This window comes from Phoca vitulina, unplaced genomic scaffold, assembly GCF_004348235.1.
Source record: "Phoca vitulina isolate PV1807 unplaced genomic scaffold, GSC_HSeal_1.0 scaffold12, whole genome shotgun sequence".
Lineage (NCBI taxonomy): Eukaryota > Metazoa > Chordata > Mammalia > Carnivora > Phocidae > Phoca > Phoca vitulina.
Window position 1 is genome coordinate 43670517 of NW_022589715.1, and position 25451 is coordinate 43695967.

Sequence of the window (25451 nt, forward strand, 5' to 3'; positions counted from 1 at the left end):
TGATGTTGAGATAGGAAATAAACCATGAAAATTTCAAATACCTTTTTCTTTTGGATCTTTATCTGTAACAATGCCATGAGGGCTGAATACAAATTTAAAAGTATATGTCATCTAGTTTAAAGTTTTTAGAACAAAGTGATTTTACGTATGAGTCAATAGAAATGTCTAGTATATCTCTTTTATATTGGTTTGTGGTAAGACTATTTTTATTTTAAAAGTTTTTTGTTGTTGTTACTCTTCATTAGAAAATCAGCTAGACTAATGCTTTTACCACCAAATCCTATAATCAGAGAAGCAGGAACCAACAGACTATATTTGGTTCCTTTTAAAGTGCCTGCACTGCAAAATATAGATAATAAGGATTGAAATTAGTAATTAAGTATAGCACTTAACCATCCATTATAGGGCTTTGTGGTAAGTGCTTTTATATGAAGCAATTCATCTGGTAGCAATGCTATACCTTTAATGAAAAGCACCTAAAGCATTGACCAGTGGTATTACCCAGTAATTGTCTAGAAGGCTTTCATAGAGAAACTAATTAGTAGAGGTAGATTTTATGCTCTTTTCAAGTATATGAAATATTCCTTTAACTCAAAAACTCATATTTTAGAATAAATATTCAATTTTCTGAATAGCAGACCCAATTTCCATTATTTTTTGTATATGGAGCAGTGAATAGGAATAATATTTTGCAAGCCATTTAAAGATGAGAAAGCCATTTATTGGTGCTTGTTAGTTAAAGCTCTAGAATATAATGCATCGTTAATCTCTGATTTGTTCCTAATTATAGTTATGTAGCAAAATTTCTCTCTCAACAAAAATAGCTTTTCTTGTCTCATAATGTTAATGCACGGAACTTAACATCATCTTACATGCCCAGTCTAAAGATTGCTCCAGGTAAATCACAGTTACCTTTGAAGATAAACCTTTGAGTTCATTTGTGTACCAGTGTGCCAAAAAATATCCTTTACACAAGGCCAAATATTCATTTTATTCCTGTCAAATTAACACATCAAATCAACAACTGTTTAGAGGATACGTACTACATTAAAGGGACATACGAGGCTTACCATCTGGTTACAGAGATACGTAAGAAGTGTTGGAGATTAAAAACATACTATGTGAGAAAATACAAGAGTTATCATATAATATTTGGTTAATTTCTGATTAAGAAATACCAAAAAAAAAAGGAAAATATGTTCCAAGGAAGAAGAAGCCATTTTGAGTAAGTGGTCTAGTAATAATATGAAAAAAATAGGAAACTTGATTTGGGTCTTGAAAGGCTAGATTTTTATTTAGAGGATGGCATGCATTTATGTTAATGAGACTAGCAGGAAAAGATAGAGACAGAACATATTTAGAAAGTTATTAAATAGTCCAGATATCAAAAGATACCCTAAAGTAAGGAGATAGAAAACAGAGAATTAATACAGAATCCAGTAGAAGATCTGGTCTTCGATTGAATAGGAGAGTCATTTTTACTTTTTAATCTGTCTGTCTCTCTGTCTTTCTCACCAGCAATTTTTCAACATTCTGTTGCTGCAGTGTGTCATCAGACTGCACCAAGTAACAGTGAAATGAAAACCTGTGGTAGGAATGAATAGAGAAGTCAGAGACATGGTTCTCCCTTGCTAAGAGTTTAGACTTTTGGGGAGACAAGAAGGATTCAGAAAAGTTGACTAGTGTCAAATAAAATGGGTCAACTTCAAAATTACTAGTGAAGAGTGTAATTGATACAGAGTTTTTAAAAAGGAGAAAATGGTGGTCTGTGATGATTTAACAAAGAAGATCATTTAGGAATAGGAAAATTTGAAAGAAAGAGTGGAATAGCCCAAGGAAAGACTCTATAGAGATGGTGTCAATATTTTTCACATGATTATTCAGTTTGGCTCAAAGATCTTATGTGTATTCTCTCAAACCTTGACTTTGTTTTCATCTTCAAAAATTGGTAAAACATTTCAGAGCTCAGGAAAGTCATAGTGATGATGTCCCTTTAAATTCTATATACTTAGTTTAGATTGATTGATTGAATTTTAGTTTAAGTCATCAGTAATTATTGACTATTTGAGCTATTCCATCATTTAAAGATTCCTAGTTGGCACTAAGTGTTGGTCGGTTTGATGATCTTGGTGTTTTTATTTAGCTTTAACAGAATTTTTGCTATGTATGATGTAATTGAAAAAATCTACCTCATTTGTGATCATAGCATTTGAAGGAGACAAGGAACTTCAAAGATCTTCTATTCCAGTTCCTTCATTTTTCAAACAATAAAATGGAACCTTGGAGAGGCTAGTGGATTTAATCAGAATCACTGTGCTAATTAGTGGTAAGGTCAAAATTGTACTTGGGAACTCTTGTTTGCCAGCTCTGTGTACCTTACTTTATACTTTTTGGAAGACAAAAACCAAGAGAAATCATTAGATGTATACTTTAATGTAGCAAGGTATACTCTTCATAGCTAAATATGAAGACTTACACGATTGGTCATAATTGTGTATATTGGTCCATGTCACAGTCTATTACTTCTGCTGACCAACACAGACGCATATACACACAAATCTTATGAGTGCTAAAAAATAATAACACATGGAACAATAATTTTCTTAGAGAAACCATAGTTATTTTGTTATCACTCAACTTTGGGGTCAGTAATACTCATTAGTAAGCACTGATTATTTTTTAACCTCACTTTTAAAGCATTATTAGCAAATTAAGTAACCCATTATGAATCATCACTGTTTTACTGTTCCTGCAGCACTCAACCTTTAAGTTAACATGATTTCAAACTTTATGTATTTATTCATTTGCTATATTTATTTCTCAGTTGATTTCAGTAGCCAGAAGAGGAGTGCGTCATTAGAGGATTCAGATGTTAGAGATCCTTAAGGATTATTTGGGAGAAAAACTGTACCTTAATAGATTTGTCAGATGTCTTGGTTAAATGTATTAGATATGGGAAATGTTTGAGTGAATTTTGTTTCCCTTCTACAAAAAGTAATGCAGTGAAAATATAACTTTCTTATGGAAAATGATAAAATCATAGAGAAGACTCGAATCATTCTTTGAGTAAACAACCAGTTTTTGGTAGAGTCCAACAGAAGACATGATAATCAGGACTTGTCACATAGTGGGCTACTTAAATAATTATTGAATGAATCCAGTTTCCTCATTCAGTTTCTATGTAAAAACATTGTCTTTTGCTCATCGTTTTTAGTCAAAATATCCTTATGTGCATGGGTGAATATTAATATGAATATATAATGTTTGGCTTCTATTGGATGTAGTTAACTGTTTACGAACTAAAAATTTCCAAAGTAAAGCTTACATACTATGAAATATCTGAAACTTCAAATACTATAGCTGTGTTAGATAGAATTAGTGACAAAAACTGACTTTTCCAGTGCTAATTATCTTCTTTCATGGTGCTCAGGTTTTCTGATGTTGGGGGCTTTTCTTGAGACTAACTTCCCTCATGTTAATAATGAACGTTTTATTCAGCAGTATATTAAATATACCAACCTAAAATGCCTAGCTTCAGGGAGATTGTATCCAAGGAGGTAGAAATGATACATTCTCATCCTCAGTCATTTTTATAGATTCTCCATGGCCTGGGGTTTTTGTTTTTGGTTTTGGGATTTTTGTTTTGTTTTGTTTTGTTTTAATGTCAGAAAGTTCTTACAGTTACTGTAAGGCAATCACATTAGGATTTTTAATTTTCTGACAAAGTAAAGAGAACATTCCTCTGATGGTTTGGTGGGCTTTGGCACCATTTATGCTACATAGGCTAACAAACGTAGATAATATAAATAAATAATAGCCCTTCTTCATGATTTCCAGATTTCCCCTTTATCTTCTTATTCCCCACTATTGTTGGCAATGTACAATTTTAGTACTTTAAATTCTATCATAATAAAGTTATGTATTGATCCCACTCCTGAAAAATACTCATGTTACACAGAAAATGGCATTATCATAATTTTAAGTAAGGATAGCCAAAGTATTGACCGAGGAATTGGGTTTAGGGACTTTTCTCCAGAGGCATTGATAATCAGGTTAATGAATTTACTTACTGCTTACAAACAATGAATTACTAATGTCACATACAAAAAAAAAAAAATCAGTTGCTACTACAAATGCACAATTTAGTTTTTAGGAGGTGAGGTGGAAAAATGTTTAAAGAAATAGCTTAAAGAGTGAAGGTCAGAGAAATTACATTTTTAAGGATCTTAGGCTTTCAGGAAACTTCACAGCTTTTCCAGGTGTTTGGTTGATTTTGATAAGATTTATAGTTTTATAGCAATGCTTTTATAACTTCATCAGTATCCAAAGGTTTCTTTCTTGTATCACACAGTTGATAATTGGAATTCAAAATAATAATTGTTGAGGTCAAGATTCACCGATAGATGCTAAAGTTAGTGCTCAGAAGTAGGAGTAGAGACTAGCAATTTATGTAATGTAAAAGTCTCTCCTTCAAGGCGAAGATAGAAATTTTTCACAGAGAAACTCAGCAGAGCACCCTAAGTGATCAAACTAACCATCATCATTAATAAGAAATATTGACTTCATGTACCTCCTGACATGATGCGATGAGAAAGTATTCTCAACAAAAATTTATGACCTCAATCTAATCATGACAAATGTAATGTGGGACTCTGGATTGGATTCTGGAATAATAAAAACACATTAGTTAAAAACTGTTAAAACCTACTAAAGTCTGTACTTTAGTTAATAGTATAATACCAATGTTAATTTTTTGGTTTTGTTAATTATTCAATGGTTAGTTATGTTGCTAACAGTGGGGGAAGGTGAGTGAAAGATAGGTGAAGCTCTTGTTACTATCTTTTATAAGTTTTCTGTATATCAGTACTTTTTAACAAAAATTTTAAAAATGATTTCTATCCAAAAATACCTTTTACTCAATTCTATATAACATTATTCCAGAAAAAAAAAAGATTTTAAATAATAAAACTTCATGTCTTTGTAGAACTGGTAAGTCAGATGTAACTGTTTTGATAAATTATGCATTAACATGTTTATTTGGTTATTAGAAAAGCACGTTTATTCCTAAGAAATATAAACCTAATTTCTATAACAATCCAAAGGTGAAACCTAATCTAATATTTCAGTTAGTTCTTAATGAAGACAGAATGACATAATAAATGTGACAGTCTTTTGAAGTATGAAGCCTTTTAATAGGCCATATATTAAAATTTGAATTATGATGATGAATATTTTGTGTCAAATTTAGCCTCATGGGTTGAATATTTGTCAAAGAAAGACTTTCATCTTAAACATTTTAAAGTCTGTTTTGTTTTTAGCCTTTTGAATCTGACTGTATTAAAAAGCAGCTGAGGTTCCTACCTCTCCTGAAAATTTGAGACTAACCTCCCTCATGTTAAGTATTATTGAAGTGATTTTTCATCTTGGGCATATTATCTCTACTGGTGGCCTGAATATTTAAAATATCCATTGAGAGTCCAAAAGAGAATATACCTACCATAAGTCTGTCTAGATATTACTATATGCATTTCCAATGAAGTATTTTAGCTGAATTTATGAGATATAAAACTGGACAGAATAGAGGAACATCTAGCTTCCTTTTTCTAGATAGTGTCAACTAATTGATAGCATGCCATAATAATTTTTCAGGGTCACCTTTGCTGAAGCATTTTAAAAGTCCACATAGAGTCTTCAGCTTTCTCATTTGTTATTTTTATAGCTCAGTTTGGCAGAGGAGTTGGAGGAAAGTTTATTTTCTGGTTTCTGGCGGAGAAACAAACAAAAAGAAGCTTTAAAAAAAATGTGAAAGTTTGCTTTGCTGGAAAGGGGGGCAGGATGGTCACAGTCACAGAAGGAAACAGGCCTGGGGATCATTAGATGAGGCCTATACTTTATGGAAGTGTAGTTCAAATACAAGGATAAATCCATAGGGTTGACTCAATAAGGAAACTGGTTTTACACAAGGATTGGTGTAAAGAGGTAACAACTCACCCAAAATCTCAGACATGCACAGAGCCCATTTAAATTTCTGCCTTTTGTAGGATTTAGTATCAGCAGGAGTGAGCTAGACAGGCATTCTTCTGTACGGGGAACTCTGTAGGTTCTTTTCTCATTAGCACTCACAAAATCTTTATAAGCCAGCTAATATTATTTCCTTTTGATAAATGAGTAAATACAGAGAGATTAGGTTACTTGCCAAGGTCATAGATCTCAAAGCTCACTCCAGTACTCTGAAGTATTATGCAACATTGCCTACAATACTTACTCTTTTTTTTTTTTTTAAGATTTTATTTATTTATTTGACAGAGAGAGACACAGCAAGAGAAGGAACACAAGCAGAGGGAGTGGGAGAGGGAGAAGCAGGCTTCCTGCTGAGCAGGGAGCCCAATGAGGGGCTTGATCCCAGACCCTGGGATCATGACCTGAGCCGAAGGCAGACGCTTAATGACTGAGCCACCCAGGTGCCCCTACACTATTTATTCTTACTCCTTCTAAGAAAAAAAAAATCAGAAAAATTTATTCTTTGTTCTGACCATGGTGCACATGCCTAAAACTTTGTTGTCCTGAGGTCCTGATACCTATGGGTATTGCTGGTTTTGTTCATATCTCTGAGGACTGTTTAAGGGTCCCTTGAGATTTATAGCATGCTCATAATGACGTCCTCCCCTGCTGCTTGTCATTCTTTTGTTTGTGTTTTTGTTTTCTGGTTATTGTTTATTTAGGCATAGAAGTGAGTGCCAAATCCAATTTGTATACTCCTCTTACTAAATTGCAATAGGAAATATAGACCATGTGTCAAATGACCAAACTTCACACATATGCTACAGACTTAACACAAGATTAAAGGTGGGGGACTGTGGAGCTTAAGGGAGAAGATTCAGGAGTCAGACTACTTGGGTTTAAATCTTAGTTACAACGCTTTGTAGATGTGAGACCTTTCACCAAATTCTTTAATCTCTTTGTACTTTGATTTCCTAATCTGTAAAATGCATTAATGATAGTACTTACCTCAGAGGCTGAATGTTCCATGAGTTAGTTATTAGTTCCAAAATATTTAGTATTTGGTAAAAACCTGGTAAGTAGGAAGTACTCAATACGTGTTAGCTCCACTCTTATTAATCATAGTAGTCCAGTTTTGCAATCATATAAGTGCAATAGGTACTAATCTCCCCATTTTAGTGTGTATTTCCATCTGAGACCAAATTTATCCTGTCTTGGCTGTCACACTTGTGTTCACACACTTGGAGATAAATCTTTCCAGAAGGTTTCAGAGATGTAATTGCCCCACACCCTTCTGCCCCCCCACCAAACTCACCCTGAGCCAAGACAATACAGAGGCATCACTAGGAAGGACAGGATTCAAGTCAAATGAGTGACAGAAAATATGTTCTTATAAATTTAGAGAAGGAGTGATGTGTAGTGATCAGAGAAGACTTCACAGAGGACTGGAATTTGGGCTGGGTGTTGGAGAATCTTTTGGATTTCAGTAAGTGAGCATTACAGAGACCAGGCTAGCTGGTGAACAGGCCACTGCGTATAGTTATGCAGCTTGTGTGACTATATGGACTGCACCAATATCCCACTGGATGAAATGAGTAGAAGCTGGAATCCAGTCTATACTTGGGTCAACAAGCCATGTACCCTGGCATAGAGGATGTCCCCTGAAGAAAGAGCTATCTTTTCCTGCTTACCAAGCACCTTGGGCTTACCCAACCTTTTATCTGTGTGTTAACTAAGGGGAATCTCCTTTCTCAATTTTCCATGATGGCACCCTATAATTAGGAGACCATAAAAATTATCATTTAAACACACACAATTCTGAGAGAGAAAAGAAGCAATAGCAATAGTTAACTACTGCATAATAGGCACACGCCAACCCTATCCTGGGCAATCCAGAACTCTTGTCACTTCATCTATGAGCTGCCAGGTAGAACTGAGACTATTGCTTGTCTCTTAACTGGAAAAACTAGAATGAACCTGTTAATCATTATACTAGCTGGCTGGGCTTATTCCTATTCAGGTAAGAAAGCTGAAGATATTAATTAGAAAATGACTCTGGCTGAACTAAAAAAAAATAATTTTAACCAGATTTGAAATCATTACTTTTTTATCTCCTAAAAATATTATAAAATATCAGTATGTTCTAGGTCACTCATAAATCTTGTGCTTAATTTCCTCTTTTGCTTAACCAAGTTTCACATATCCTAAATTATGTTTAATTTCAGTTCAAATTTCTTTTACCACTTTCTGCCTGAAGATATTTTTCTCAAATACTCATTTTTTATTCTGAATTAGAAAGTGTTGAGAAAAGGTAAGCAAGTGGAATGGAGAGAAAGCATCAGAAGATTGATTAAATTCTTTAAAGTGCTAACAATAGACCCAAGTCTTAGACCTAGCCATTTCTTTTCACACATTTTACCTTAAGCCCCTAATGGAGGCCAAAAGCCTTGGATAGTCTTATTACTCCCATAGATCAAAATCTTTTACTTATCCCATCAGATCAGGCACTGAGTCCAATGGTAGGTGCCAGTCCACTAATTCTTCCTTCAGATTTCCCCGATTCCATGTTCTATCCGTGCTGGCACTATTTTAGTGATGTAAGGCCTTTATGACAGTTGGGCCCCTAGTTATCAACTGAAAACTATCTATATTCCTCTTCAGCCCTCATTATTGTAATCCATTTGGTATATAGCCAAGTTGTTTATCTTCCTGAAGTTGCTTTTATCATATCTCTTCCTGCGCCTCAGTTCTTCAATGGCTCCCTAAAGTGGGCAATACAAGAATAGAATTTATATGGATGAAGAGAGATGTGTACTAGGGTTCATTGCCTTTCTTTCAGTTCTGATATTTCACATTTTGGAACTTTGATGTTTCAAATTTTAATTTTTTTGTTTTTACAGGTAGAAGTTTTCTTTGAAAATCTGATTTTCCTGATTTATATTTTTCTAAGTATTATGTTACCAACTTCTTGCCCTTGCAATGGGAAACCAAAGATGACAGGTGTTTTGATTTGTTTTTTACTATATTTATCATTCCAATTTCATACTTTGAACTTTACTGTTAGTCTGTATTGAATATCTAAAAGCTATTAACTTTAAAAAGTAAATGTAATGATTAAATGCAATTAGAGTAAAACAAATCAGAACAAGAAGGTCCATTGTATTTGCCCATAATGTGTGATAATGCTCTTTACTTTTTTATTTTCTTTAAACAGGAAATAATTCTGAATAATAATACTTTTATGAGATATTTTATTTCAACTCTCAATGAGCTATGGTAACTTTCCAATTGTCTTCTAATTCTGTAGAGCTCAAGAGACTAATTTGTCGATGTTATCAAACCCATCTTTCATCAGTTGGGCATTGGACCAGGTTCTAGCTAAAGTCTTTTTCATTTCTACAGGTCTATAATTCTGTGTACTCTATAAAAACAATAGTAGCCATCATTTAATTAACACCAACTATGTACCAGAAACTATTCCAGGTACTTTATACAAATTGCATCTTATTCTTAAAAATAATCTCATAAACCATGCTCATCTTACAGATGCATTAATACTTGAAAAGAATAGGTAACATGTCCTTGAGTACTTAACTGAGATTTGAAACTGGGATTTTCTAACTCCCATAAAAATTAAATAGTCTTGATTATTTCTTTCCCAAAATCTTAATAGTCTTATAGTTTAAGTATTTAGGAACCCAAGATGTCACAAATTTCAATCTGGAAGCTCCTTCTCTTGAGGCTATTAAAAGGTGACTTCAATATTTTTGATGAGAAATATATATTCTACTTGTACTACAACTTTCACCTAAATTATTGTGGCATTGTAAAGTGTTTAAAAAGCTGTCTATTCTTGATAGTATGCTATGTTGTAATCCCTTATCTTAGTCATGAAGTGAACTTTCTTAGTCATCAAATAATGTGGCAACCTAGAATCTTTGGGTTTTTTTAATTTTTAATTTTTTGTTTTGTTTTGTTTTGTTTTTTAGTTTATTTGTTTGCTTGACTAGTCAAAGTCAAATAAAGTATCTATGGTTATACATGTTATTTAAGGCAGGTCGGGGACCCTATCCATGCTTCTCCATGCCAGCTAAAGGAAAAGCATATATTGCATGGAATTTTTTGGCATAAATTCTATTAAATACCAAGTTATTACAACATATACCTTCTTTTTTGTCATGTTTATCTATTTCTTGATTGAAATCTTAACAGTGCACTCATTTATGTCTAAGGGCCTTTATGTGGGATTTTTAATCAGAATGCCCAAGGACTTCCTAAAAAAGATTAGTGGTCCTATGGCCTTTTTTGATTCCCAGTTTCCCATCTACTAGAATTGTATATCCCCACAAATAGCAGAATCACTGTATCAAATTTCATGAAGGGAATTGACTCCATATATAAATCTCATTGTAGAATTGCTTCTGTTTTCCTCATATATTGAGAATCCAGTCACCGCTGTGGCTACCTATTTTCACCTGAAGAAATTAGGATTGGGAGGGAAAGGAAGATAGAATCAGTAAGCTTGGATCATGAAGAAGCTGGGAGTTTGAGATAAACCCAATAAATATTCCAGAGTAAAGAGATTCAGTATGGCAAGGCAAAGGACAAAGGATAGTAGAAGAAACAAGTGCATAAGAGGGTGCAGATTGTTAATTTGTTTAGTAATTCTTTTAAAAATATTTATTTAAGACCTCCAGTATGCCTGGCTCTCTGCCGAGAATACAGTGCTGATCCATAACAGACACAATCCCTGCTCTCCTGGAGCTTACAGTTTATTGGTGAAAACACACTTCAAATAACCCCTCTGACTAAAGTGGAGGGTATAAAACTAGAGGGGGCCAGAATGAATGTCCAGAGCTAAGGTAGGGGGTGACAGAGTAGTGCAGGTATTGCTTGGACTATAGCATAAGAGATGGAAGTAGAGACACTGGTGTTGAGTGAAGGTTAGCCTCTCCCTCAGGGCACAGGCCCCAAGAACATCCGAAGAGAAGAGCCAAGGGCAAAGACAAAGCTTTTCCACCCACTAACATGTCCCCCAAGTAAGTTCAGGCCAAAACATATATTGAAGTCTGGTAGTATGGGTGGAGGCGGTGAAACCATATTTAATTTCTCTGGAAATATAAGGGTCCTTGAGTTTATTACATTCATGTAAAGCTCAAGTCTTTTTGTTTTAGCACTAATTGGTACAGTCATCCATTTGCTAGACCTTCTACTGTCCCTGGGTATTTTCTGTGGAGGCTCTCGCCCCCATTGCTGGGTGGCTTCAGAGAGGTAGGAAAACCTTATCTAAATTGGGCTTGGAATTGGCATCCTTCTTAAATAATAAGCCCCAAAAGAGAAAGAGAACAGAGTAAGAGACTCATCTAGTTTTGAGTAGATGATAAATACTTAAAGTTAACATTGAAAGTTGGTATTTTTGTAGTTACTGTTTGTTGGCATGACAATTTAGCAAGCCCCCCCAAACTAATTGTGGTCTCACAAAATCATTTTTTGTGTTTGTTGAACAAGATTCCTCAGGCAATTTTTAAGATTAGATTAGAAATTCCTCAGGCAATTTTTAAGATTAGAAATAATATAGGCTTATCCTTTGGGACTTAGAATTTGTTTTCAGAGCTTTGGAAGTGAGCACAATAAATTTTCTGTGATCTCTCAATAGTTACTAAATTGAAGAAAAATAAGTGTATTTTAGTAAAAGAATCTCACCTTATGTAATCATTACCTAAGTAGGAATTTATTTTATACAGTGTTTTGTGGGGGGTTTCTTCTGTGGAAACATTTAAAATAAATTAGCAAATTAACACTAACACTTATTTTTTTATTTTTTTTAAAGATTTATTTGAGAGAGCGAGAATGAGAGAGAGAGAGAGAGGACATGAGAGGGGGGAGGGTTAGAGGGAGAAGCAGGCTCCTCACTGAGCGGGGAGCCCAATGCGGGACTCGATCCAGGGACTCCAGGATCATGACCTGAGCCGAAGGCAGTCGCTTAACCAACTGAGCCACCCAGGCGCCCACTAACACTCTATTTTAAATAGTACTCTAGTCATCTGTGTTAATGAAGCTACAGGGGACCACAAAGTAAAGAGAATGGTAGGATTGATTTTGTTTGTTTATTTGTTTGTTTAAGAAATTTCATTTAATGATATGAAATGTTAAATAGTTCCTTTTGCAAAAGTTGTTCTATAGAATAATGGAACTATGTATATACCTAGATCTATTTATAAATATAGGTATATATGTAGGAATATATCATGCTGATATTTATATATTTTGTGCTGAAATCAATTTCATCATTATCTTATACCTTTAATAATGCAAACTGTATATTGGTAGAGTTCATTCTATAACTGTGCTAACCACCAGAATTGTGTTGCAGACTATTACGATTTAAAAGCTAATCCAGAGAAGGACAAAATGGTCTCTTCAACCAAAATTTATAATTAAAATGAGTACGATTTTGACATTTACTTGGTACTTTAGTAAAATGCAAACCCAAGAGTACTCATTCCCAGACCTTTTAGCCATTGTAGCAAAATGCTATCACATCTGCTTAGTATCCAAGGTCTGTGATTAGGCCAGCAATATATAATTTTAAACAGTTTTAAATCATCTCTATGTTAGTTTGCTAGGGCCCCCATAGCAAAATACCACAAAGAAATTGATTCTGTCATCGTTCTCTAGGCTAGAAGTCCAAAGTCAGGGTGTTGTAGGCTTGATTTCTCTGGAGGCCTTGCTCCTTGGCTTCCAGATGGTCACCATCTCTCTCATCTTCACACGGTCTTTTCTTTCTGGGCACCTGTCCGCAGTGTCTTTCCCCAGTGACTTCAGTGGAAGTCAACACAAGGCCCGTTGGATTTTAAAGACTTCAGGAAAAATTTTAAATGAAGTATTGATTAGGCCAGAGTTGTATGACCCAATTAATTTAGCCCTTTCCTTGAAAATGACACAGTCTAACTATAGATGTGCTATATTGTAAAAAACGAAGAAGAAGAAGAAGAAGAAGAAGAGGAGGAAGAAGAGGAAGAGGAAGAAGAAGAAGAAGAAGAAGAAGAAGAAGAAGAAGGGGAAGAAGAAGAAGGGGAAGGAGAAGGAGATGATGATGATTTAAGTGGACAAATTTCATTTGTCCTTACTAGTGGAGTATCAGCTTAAACTTGGTTAAGACATATTTGTAGTTTTATCCTTCTCTCCTTTCTGTTCTGTATTTAGGGATCCACTAGAAATCACAGGTGGCTTAAGTTTAAAGGGGAAATACTGAATGCAGTAAAGAAATTCATACATAGTCTCATTCTGAGAGATGCAATGTACTATTTCTCCTGCATATCTACTACATTCTTTAGGATGTCTGGGTCTTAATTGGTGATCTCCACCCAGGCTGGGAGCTACACTTAGGCCACCTGCAGGTTTTCAAGTATGCTCTTGTCTGACTTGATTGGATGGGAACTCTCATGAGGATGTCTCCTGAACCACAAATATCCCCCAAAGTACAGTTCCCCAGATTACAGGTGTTTGAGAAACCCAAGAAAAGATTTTACGGATAAATTTTGGACAAAAGGGGTTTGCAAAGAACAGCCATTGATTTGAAGAAATCGTATTCCCTCTTGAAATTGTTCTCTCATCACTTTAGTACTAAGAATTTAAATGAAGAGGAGATGCTCTTTCTGAGCATCATAATATGCTTCCCCATCCTCTTGACTACTTTTTATAAAATCGAAACCTCCTAAAACCTAACCTGTGCCTGCCTTTCTCCTTTTGAAAAGGCTGTCAGAGCAGTGACATGCTTCAGTGGGTGGGTAGAAAGAGAAGCCAGAGGAATGTCTGCCTGGTGAGAGGTGTGTGTGTGTCTATATAGCTGAAGGAAGGAAGACAAGTTTACATTATTAAACTTATCAGAAAAATGTAATGGCTTAATTATAAAGATCTCCGCACATGACGACTCAAAGTCTTCATAAATTTGTCAAAGCACTATGAGATAGTTAACAAAAAAAAAAAAAAAAAGAAGTAAAAAAGAACATGCCAAATCAAAAATTTCAGTCTCTTAAATATATTTGCAGAGTTAGAAACATTGATCATGTCTTGGTTTTCAATGGGTCTAAAATTAATTCCTCCATAAAAACCCACAGACAGCATATGGTAACAAGATGGCCTGATGCGTGTCTTCTTGACAACCCAACAACTCTTGGGATCATTGGTTGTTAGCATTGGTGGCCACGTGAGAGGCCATAGAGTCCACTAATACTGCATTTTACAGTTAATGGGATTGCCTTGTTTTGGCCACTCAGTATCCACTTCTGTTCATAGTTTCTATAGCCTGTTTTTACCACAAGCTGTATGGGGGAGAAGAGTTTGAGATATTCTTTTTGAAATGCATCTCTTTGAGGCATTAATATACATATTAAAATATCATTTTGAGTTCAGTGATATCTAAGGTTTTCCTCTTGCAGGAGCAGCTTTGTCACTATGCTGCTGCCCAAAACATACAGTGGTCTCCTGAATTCCATTTTCTCTTAGGACAGGTGCCTTTGGCTTTTTCTTTTTGTGGGGCCTCCTGAAGTTAATGACCTCCCTTCAGTTGTTCCCATTGGCTTACAGGTAGCAATGCATAAACCTCTGAGAACAGGTTCTCAGAGGTTTGACATTGTTTGGGAGTAAATGCAGTGATTTTTGACAAAGCATCTATGGGGTTGAGAATATATTTATAATAAATCTAGTTCCTTTATTTGTCTTAGGAAAGAAAAATTGATTTATTTTTGTTACCACATCTCTGATGTCCAGATGGGTGAGAAACAATTTCTGCGATCTATATACTCCTAGATATGTACATCCTATTACATAGATTAGACCAGACAACAAATAATGACACAACCACAATATATTGCTAGTATTTACTGAGGGTCTACCTTGTGCCATGCACTGTGCTAAGAGATTGACATATACTGTATTATATCAGTTATTCTTACAAATACCTATTTTACAGATGAGAAAACTGAAGTTCAAAAATGTTGTGTTCCTGGTCCCCTGTTACAAAGCTAATCACTAGAAAAGCCAGGATGTAGAGCCCAGTATCCTTAACCATTAAGGATTCTCTTTATGAGTCTGACCACAGGGGCTTACTTGTAAGAAATCATTGCTGAGGGGGCGCATGGGTGGTGTACATTTTATAAGATTGAGGAGGACTGGCCATCCTCCAGCTGCATTCCAGCCTGCCCTTGGTTCTTCTAGAGGATGTAATCTTAAATAATTTGTGTACATTTGACAAACCCCATCTTTCTAACTGGAAAAAAAATCTTGCTGCATTCCAATTACAAGTGAAGGAGAGAGATTGGTCCATTAAAATAAGATTAGGATGCAATAGTACTCAGACTTTTCTTTACTAGAGAGTAAGGAACTTTCTCAGTATAATTTCTAGTCCATATCAGACGATAGATGAGACATTTACTTATTTCCTCTTCCTTAGAGCAGTCTAAATATTAAGAACAGATTAAAAGTCAGGGTTGGTGTGAGAAAGTAGAAAACTGAGCTATACCACATAATACTCTGATTCTCAGAAATCGAGAACTGGGAAAAGAAGGCTTAAATATACATGTAAGCTCTTATTCGGGTGGATAAGCTTAAATGTTTTGACATGATTTAGAAGGTACTTAAGATTCTCATATCTGGGAAAATGGCAAAATGACATTTTTAAGGTAATGTGGAGCTGTTCTTCATTTCATTTTTCTTTTTCTCACCATTGAGTGATATCTATCAGTGGCCCTCTCTATTTCTGTAGCTGTTAAACCGATTAATCTTCTGTCTTAAATGCTACACAGCTAGCACAAAAGAACTCTTTAGTATGTGTGATAACAGAGTATGACCTTTAATTTATCAGAGCGCATTCTGTATTCTGTTATCTGCTTGTCCCTGTTGCTTTTTATTTCTTGCCACTAGCTTTTGATATGATATTCTAGTCTCTTTGCATTAGGAACTCGACAACATGGGAAGGCTTAGGGAAGAACATGTAAGTCACTCTCCATTCCACATAGGCAGTGAGATTCAAAGATCACAAGGTTACCTTTACTTCTGATGGAACAATATCCAAAATAAAATGTTTGAATGTAAGTAGCATATACGAACAATGCTTCTACAAATCCTTGTATAAAGGCATACTAGATCTCTAGATCTCTTAGTGTAATTCACATAAGAGGGGGGCATGAAGGAAGAAATTTCTTAACCCAGTTAGATGTGCACTAAGCTTCTAACTTCTTCCCCAAAGTACTGTTGAACTCTGCAGTAGACAGCCTGTGGCCTTCATGCCCAGTATCCCAGCAGTCTCACAGGAAGGTACTGTTTAACTGGATGTATAGGCCTACTGTTTCGTACAAGGAGCTGGGGTATCATCGGAAGCATTAGTCACGAACAGACATTGCCCTACTGGAGTCGTCTGTGCTCTCTCCAGATGTTTACGTTAAGTAGGCTGACTGACAAGCTGCCTGGGTTGTACCACCCTCTCTTTGTATAGCATTGCATTCAGATGCTACATTTAATTTATAGAAAGTGCTGCTTTTTTTTTTTTAAGGGAATTATGGGAGCAAAACTGAAGTATCTATAAACAGAGTACCAATATGAAATTAAAATTTGAAAAAGATCATAATCCCATAATCCCTCCATCCTAACTCAAATATTTTCATTTTTTGCATATTGCCCTCAAATTCTTGTCAACTTTCATCATATTTTATTTAGTATGCTTCACTTCATATGGCATAAATATTTTAACTATTTTTATTTATATTTACAATTAGTTTGAGACTAAATATATTCTACCAGAGAATAAATTTACTTAAAAAATAGATCTACAGGTATATAGCTTTATGAAATTGAAAAGAATAATCAATAATCAATCTTTTGGGGATTAATATCCACTCTAGAACACATTTTTATCTGGTTATTATTTTAATAAAATTTAGGTTGTTTGTGATCTAGGTAAAATCCTTTGCGTTCTGTCATACCTTCTGTGTTTTTGTAGTCCATTGTCCTCTCTGAACTTCTGTGGCAAGTACAGTTCATTTAGTGGTTAATTATATACTTATGCAAAGTTATCTATTATCCTGAACTTCCATTTAACTTCCTTCATTTTGTCCCTTGACTCCCCAGACAAAGTGTAAGCTCTTTAACAATAAGATCTATGGGATATATTGATGTATGCTTGACACAGTACTTTCAGAGTACACTGTCAGTGCTTATGTATTGACTTCATCATTGAGTCAGATTGCTCTCCTAATGTCTACCTAAGCTATACTAAAGAAACAAGGGATTTAACTATTGGAACTAGAGAAGCAAGGTGAAATCTTTTGGGTACATGAGAAATGTCTAGGAATGGGTACACGCATTGGGTTATTGATGAGTGGCATTTAAGCATTGGGTCCTTGGAGATGTGTAAAGGGAAAAGCGAGATAAGAGATGAGCAGGGAAGAAGAAAGGAGGAAATGTGAAGTCCAAGCAGAATTCACTTTAACATGTTGCAGAGTCCCATCCCTCCTCCCACAAGCCAACAAAATGCAGTGGTCTTCTCACTCATGACTAGGACCTTCTGTCCTTTAACAATTTGTCTCTTGGAGAGGGTCAGCATCAAAAAAAAAAAAATTGTGAACTTGGTGGATTATTATGCTTGGGGCTTGTCTTATAGGTAAGGGGTTAAGATAAGGAATGCTTGGAGTATTTTATGTCTGAAGTGGCTTGAATGGCAGGGCATCATTGTAAAAGGAAAAAAATGAAATGCTGTTCCTCACTGAGATCTCAACTGTAGTAGATCTTCACTACCTTCATCTATAAAATAGAGATGATAAAAATATACTCCTGATAAATCCTCAAGGATTTGGGAAGATTTCTGATTTTATGTTCCCAAGAGCAGAATCTCACCCCAACCTTCACAAAACAGAACCTTTAAAAACAAGACCATGATATTTTCCATTATACAGGAGAGTGCCATAAAGATTAAAAGGAAGATGTTGGGGCTTTACGTCTCAGGCTGTTTGAGACTTTTTCTTAAAAAAAATAACTATTGCAAAGAATAGCTTAGGAGTCAAATATGCCTGGGTTCAAATGGTTCCTCCATCTATATTGCATGGCATAGCCCTAGTTATATCATCTATTTGAGCCTCATTTTTTTTGTCTATAAAATAAAAGATACTTATGGTCTGGGATTAATATGAGGACTAAATGAGAGATAACCTATATAATAAGTCAGTAGCACAATAAAACATAAAAGCCACTCAATACATTATTATCCTGTTTTCTAGTAGTTTTCTGATAGTATTTTCTCTAACTTCTTTACCTACAGATCACTTTCATACTTAAAATGTGGGTTTTCCAAAGTGCATGAAACTTAGTTGTAGCCTTACTAGTTTGTTTAGTCCTATTGTCAGAAAAGAAGCACTTTTAGATCCTGGTAGTATGTGTTTATAATTCCATAAGGTCTTAAAAGTCCAGATGACAATCCAAATCCATCACTGCTTTATATTAGCCATGAATCAGGCACACTCTGGAAGGCCTGTGCCCTCACAACTAGAAGATCTATAACTTCTACTGCCTGATTTTGTAGAAATCCAATTCTGTGTCATTTTTGCCTTAGTTAAAGGACAGACATTTTCCTTACAAGCAATTATTATATTTACTGATGGATTCCGGTTATAGGAAGCCTACCTTTTGTCAAAAATACTGAATCCTGAAGCTAATCTAATGTCATGTATTAATTACAGTCCAATTAATAATTAATTAATTTAAAAATACTGAATCCTTTCACAGTTCAAAGGAAAATAAACCCAAGTTTTACATACTGTTTCGTTGCTTGGAAATTACTTCAATAGAGATGTGTATGTTGCTGATGATATTTTCAGTGGAGGTACCAACATACTTAACCCACATGAAAGCAACTGGAGGAAAAAGAAAGTAAAAGGAAAACTTCCTTCTAGTTTTATTAGGGTGCAGAAAATATGAGACTAAAGTATGTCTTAACTATTCGATGAGAAGTTCTGTTATCATAAACCTGATTTATGTGTTCAGTTGACTGCTGTAGTTGATTTGTATGCTTTTTAAAAAGTTGAAGTTCTTCTTGGACCCTTTTAATAATTCCAAAACAAATAGGTCTTTTATAAGTGGGTCATTATTACTTTATCTTTACCTCTGATTTAGGAAACTTTGGCTTGATTTGAATATTCAGATACATTCCAGTTGATTTTGTTTGTTTCTTTGGTTGGTTGGTTGGTTTTATTTTAAGATTTATTTATTTATTTATTTTTAGAGAGAGAGCATACACGCAGGGAGGGACAGAGGGAGAGGGAGAGAGAAACCCTAGCAGACTCCTCACTGAGCTCAGAGTCCCAACGTGGGACTCGATCCCAGGACCTGAGATCATTACCTGAGCCAGAACCAAGAGTCAGTTGCTTAACCAACTGCGCAACAGGGCCCCACATTCTACTTGTTTTTAATCTCTCCTGTCCATGTAGGCCTGCTTTCTTTGACCATGCTCAGAAGCACTATGTAATGTTTCTACATCTCAGCATGTTTGGTATTATATCCCAACCCTTCCCAGAGGAAAGAAAAGGTCATTGGAAATTATACTGATCTTTGATCTTTCCCAATCAAATTGGTTGTTTTATGTCCTTTATATTACATGCTAAGTTTAGATGTATGTCAAACTATGGCCAGGATTAAAAATGAACACAAGCATACCAAATTACTGATTGTTTTGTAAATAACGTATCATTGTGAATCTGTAATGAAATAAAATACATTTCGAGCAATTTCTTAAAATAATATACCTCAATAATGACTTTTCATGTGAAGCTTGTTAATGAAAATCATGAGGTGGAGGCAAAATGTAGGCTTATTCCTGGTGAACCTAAACAGTCTGAACTATTTCATACTCAATAGTAGAAGGGATTTGGAACTCATCTGTTAAAAGACATCATCATCAGAGTACTCTATTTAGATGTGTCTTTGTTTGGTTGATAGTGTATTTATATATAATTTTGTCACAAGTGAAGTCATTAATTTTTTATTCTAGTAGAAGAACAAAGCCTTCAGAAACTAAAGTAAACATATATTGAACTGAAGTGAGTACCATCTGATTTCCCATCATCCATTACTCCAACAAAGAGTAAAGTCTGTCCTTTGATTTCAAAATCAAATCTCTCTGTTAAAAAAAAAAAAAGGTCTCTGAACTAGAAGGCATCTGATATTCATGGGTGATGGGATTGTGTGATACTATCCATGTGGCTACCTTTTTAAAAATATTATCACATCTTTTTACACCTATTTCTGCTGCCTACTCAATTTTTTCTTTGCTGTTGTTTTTAGGTGGCCTCTTTGTTATTCATTGGAAATACGGTGTTTATGTTGTTTTAGCTGAGTGTCATCAAGGATCTTTAAAGCTATTGTTGACTTATATCATGTCAATCAATTATATTAATTGCTCTTTGAGTACCAAAGGTATGAGAGCAAATTGTATGTATCTGTGTGTATATTTTTACGTGTTTTTATGTGCTCTTTTTCTAAGCTATTCAAAAAGAATATCCAAAGCTGTCAGTGGTCTCCACCAGTCTTACTTAGGACTTTTCTACTTCCCCTACTAATACTAACTATGATTACTTATTTTGTGGCATGAAGCAGTTATTATTAAACAAGTAATGAACTGACTGTATGGATGTTCAAGTCAGTGACAATCACTAAAGAGATAAAATTATAAATGAACTATGTGATGTTTCCTTTGGAAAGTCAAAGGGAGGCTCGGCTAGATGCGATCTATTCTCTGGGCATAAGTATTTGCTTTCATTTTCTTGTGAATGTTGTTAGGCTATAGGATGAGATAATGGTTCCATGGAAGCTATCAGAATTAAAAACAAGATTTCCTTCACTACCTCAATCCACAGATATTTCATAGGAGATTATTATCTGATAGGTATTGTGCTAGCACTGAGAATACAATAATTAACAGCACACAAAGTATCTGACCGTATAGAACTTCAGAGTTCGGAGGGAAAACATTTATTGAATATGCAATTACAAGGTCAGTGCCTATTCCAAAGGGCATGTATCAGGTGCTAGGGAAACGTGTAGTCAAGTGTCCTAATCTAACTTGGGGACAGCAGGAAAGACCTCCCGAGGAAATAATCCTTCTGCCAAGAAGACTCCATTAATGAGTCATGTTTGGCTAAGGAAAAATGGAAATGGGGTGAGAGTGAGGAAGAGCATTTCAAATAAAGAAGTTACAAGTACAAAAGCCCAGAGGAAGAAGGAGAGCCTTAGAAAAATTGAAAGAAGTCTCATGAGGATGGACAGAGGAGAGCAAGGCAGGGGCAGGCATGAGATGAGGAACAGGAGGTAGGAAAGGACCAGATCATGGAACTACTCATAAATCTCATCAGGGGCTTGAGTTTTTGTCCTAAAGTCAATGAGAAGGGTTATAATAGACAAATGGCATAATTAGATATCAGCTGACATGTGGAGAATGGCTGCAATTGATTGCAGATATGACACAGAGAGGTCTGTTAATATGCTGTAGTAGTATCTGGGGAAGAGGTGTTTTGGAGCCTAAATTTGGGTGGTGTCTCAGGAAATAATCATTTCTGATGATGCGAACACTCTAGCATGAACAACAGCATAAGGAACTACCTAATTATAAAGTCATCGGGAGAGTTATAACAATGTGAATTGATAGGACTGTTGGTGGACAAAGAAGTTAATAGAGTAAAGGATATGTGTCTTTGAAAAGCTATTTCATGTTTGCCTATCAAATTATGCACATAAACACGTTTATCACATAAATCAAATATAAGCCAAAGCCACATATTCATTATTCATCTCACTGCCTTAAGATAACCAATATCATATCTTAGTGTATTTTTCCAAATATAATTTGTTTGCAAGCACAGAGAAGAGAACACAAACTGTGCACTCTTTTAAGAACAAAGATAGGCTTGGAATTTAAGCTATTTGTATCCTTGGGTTTTTTTGTTTTGTTGTTGTTTTTTTTTTTTTAGATTATCAATATACTAAAACTATCCCTACTTGACACACAACGATATGTTAGTTTCAGGAATACAACATATTTACATTTTAAATTAAGTACTAATGCATGAAATATTATTAGTCAAATAGACATTCAAAGGACAAATTGGTAAGGTCTAAGTGACAGTTCTTTTCTATTTCTCTAAAAGTGTGTGACTAATATAATGGTGGGTTTATTGTGGTATGTATAGTATATAGTAAAAACAGTATAAGAAAGCACGTACAAATTATTCTGAGAAAAATTTGTATCTATTATCTTTCTGAGCAAAATGCTCCAGTATTTTCTTGTCAGCAGTACTACCTTCCAGTATTTCTTTCTCCTCTAAGTTCTTCTCTGAGCTTTTGCCAAAACGTCTTAGCTCAAATTCCATGTTAGTTAATTTTCACAGAATAGAGAAACTTCTTGCACTATATACTATTGAGCACTGAGATGGCAGCCTGGATTCTTCCTAAGTGCTTTATAGATTCATCTATTTGCAAGCATTATTCAAGGTCAGTTTAAACTGTGTTTCCGTCAGATAATGCTTTGTTCAGAGAAGCAAGGCTCCCACTTAGTTTGAATCTGTGAGTAGGAACCACTGTTTGTGGCTTGTGTTTGTTCCTTCCACTGTCATGTCTTCTTTAGAATAGTTTAATAAAAGCAGATATTTGAGAATAGAAGAACATATAATTTTTTTCCATATGTTATACACTTCAACATGTTAAGCTTTAAGTGAAACTGAAGGACACTCAAATAAAGTCACTTTTGTCAAAGCCTTTTCCTATAATAACATATTTGGATGATGCAAGATATATTCCCTTGTGATGTCCAAGTGATTGATAAACCAATTTGTGTGGAATATACAAGAACTATTCAGACTTTGTGGTTTCCTTAAATGAGATGAATAAGAATTTCTGTTTTCTGAATAGGACATAAAGTATTCTAGGCCAATTTTAGATGCTTCAGTGTGCCAAAGTTGGTATTAAGTTTGGTGTTCATAAATTACTAATCTGGAATAAGAGGTTGAATGTATTTTGAAAACTTAAACCTGTTTCACCTGAACATGTTTAACTAGTTAATAAGAAACATCAAAAAGACAAAACCCTGAGATCAATGGTCATTTTTTTGTAAAGCTATTATATGCTGTTTAAATTGGTTGTTCGGGTCTGTCTATAACATAAGTTTAATAACCTAGCTCAAATGCAGATTTCTAATTTTCAATTAACATAGGAATAATTTTGTTTGCTAAAATAAAATAAATGAATGAATGACAAGTCTGAAACATGAAATGTTCTAGGTAGAACTTTTTAAAATTCCAAATTTCAAAAAATCATGTGGCAACTGTATAGCTCAAGCTTTAAGTATTAACTTTTAACCTTTGACCTTACAGATTTTAACCAATGAAATGTCTCTTTAAACTTTAAAGGAAACAATGATAACGAGCGCCTGGCGATTGCTAGACAGCGAATTCCATATCGACTTGGTCGAGTAGTTGATGAATGGCTACTCGACAAAGGTAAAAAACATTGATTAAAACTTCAAATAAAAAAATAATTTGAACATAACCAAGTAGTACTTCATTGTAACACTAATAAACATAAAAAATAAATTTTCCGTAAAACTAAATTAAAAACAAATTTAAAACAGTAAAATGTAGATAGTAATATTTGCATACCTTGTATAATAATTTCTATACATTTTTAGACGTACCAGCTGTTTAATAATCTTACCCTGTTAACTTAAGGTTAAAGGGACTGTTAAATATAATCCACTAACTCAATCTATGAAGGTACTCACAGCAAGCATTAACCCAAAATGATAAATCATTCATAGATTATATTACATGTTCCAGCCTCTAAATTATTAACTAAAATATATGTAGTTCTGATATCTTTATTATGGTCCTGAAAACAAAACAAAACAAAACAAAACAAAACTCTTGGTTTAAACTCTAGGCATCTTAAATAGTGGGCAATATGGATTGCCAGTCAAAATGAAGTCCCTTTAACGTTTGCAACCTTCTAAGAGCATTTGAGAACAAGCCCTAATTAAAACTGAACTTAAAGTTGTGTGCATGCTTTTTATGAGCAGAGAGCAATCTGCTAAAACTGGATACTCAATTTGATGATATTGGTACTGTTGCTGAGGATTGCTGTTTGATGGAATTGTGCCATAATTTCTCCCATTGGTTTGTGTATCATTCCTGAAGCCGCTTTTTACATCTGAAGCTATTTTTTTTTTTTCATTTTATTTTGTTTTAATAGACTTGCTGAAAGCCAATCAGAAAAATATTTTTGGATTTTTTTTGTCTCTGACATGCTCAGTGTAAACCATGCATTTCTTTTCAGTGTGATTGCCGGAAAAATAGAATAATTCAAATAACAATGGACTATGCCTTCAAAAAAAATAAACGTTTTTAAAGAATAGCATATAGATACATGTGGCCGTTACATGAACTATGAAATTTTTATCATAAATTTAAAATGAGATTTAGCTGCTCTAGATTAGTTTCTGCCAGTGGTAATTTTAGAATGACAAATACTTGAAATGTTAGATGTCTCACATTTTTTTAATTTAACAATTTATACTTAAGAGACCAACAGTATAAGATCTTGAGGTAAAAGGGAGAAGGGATCCACTAAAAATTGATTTATAATACGGATCTTTGATTGGTCTTTTAGCAAAAACACTACATTTACAATAAGTTGAGAATTTACAAGTATTTGCCAATGATTATGCATTTCATGGACACCTCATTTATAAGCAATGAATTATGAGTCAAATGCCTCTCTTATAGTTTATTGCTCTCATTATCCACCCCATGAAAGATCTGTTTTATCATCTTTTGTAGAATGTAGAGTTCACAATCAACATTTTTGCATGTATGTAATATTATTTTTACAGGGCGTCAGCTCACAATCTTCAATAGCCAAGCAACCATAATAATTGGCGGGAAAGAGCAGGGCCAGCCCTTCCAGGGCCAGCTCTCTGGGCTTTACTACAATGGCTTGAAAGTTCTGAATATGGCAGCCGAAAATGATGCCAACATCGCCATAGTGGGAAATGTGAGACTTGTTGGTGAAGTGCCTTCCTCAATGACAACTGAGTCGACAGCCACTGCCATGCAGTCAGAGATGTCCACATCAATTATGGAGACTACCACAACCCTAGCTACTAGCACAGCCAGAAGAGGAAAGCCCCCTACGAAAGAACCCATTAGCCAGGTGAGTATGTGGATTTCATTCCTTTGTTTTGGAACTGTGGTTATGAAAGTGGGCTTTTCTGTATATGTGTCTTTTCTAAAATGGGATTGTTTCTGATCTCAGGTGCCATGGCTTTCTTTGAGTCTTGCTTAGTATAATATACTCAGTTTGAATGTGAAATATATATATACTGTTGATTTGAGATTTGCTGCTTTGTGTTGGTTTGT

The 25451-nt window shown here is 34.7% G+C and overlaps 1 protein-coding gene across 40 annotated transcripts in view; it reads left to right on the forward strand.

The window, feature by feature from the left end:
• Nucleotides 1-25451, forward strand: part of NRXN1 (neurexin 1) — a 1121375-nt gene that overhangs the window by 965789 nt on the left and 130135 nt on the right. For 29 of the 40 annotated variants that reach the window (XM_032411088.1, XM_032411091.1, XM_032411097.1 and 26 more), the window contains 2 exons: nt 23448-23537; nt 24926-25245. In XM_032411088.1, the coding sequence (XP_032266979.1) occupies nt 23448-23537; nt 24926-25245 (410 nt within the window). The remainder of the gene's footprint in view (nt 1-23447; nt 23538-24925; nt 25246-25451) is intronic. The other 11 variants (XM_032411110.1, XM_032411113.1, XM_032411114.1 and 8 more) reach the window with 1 other exon arrangement.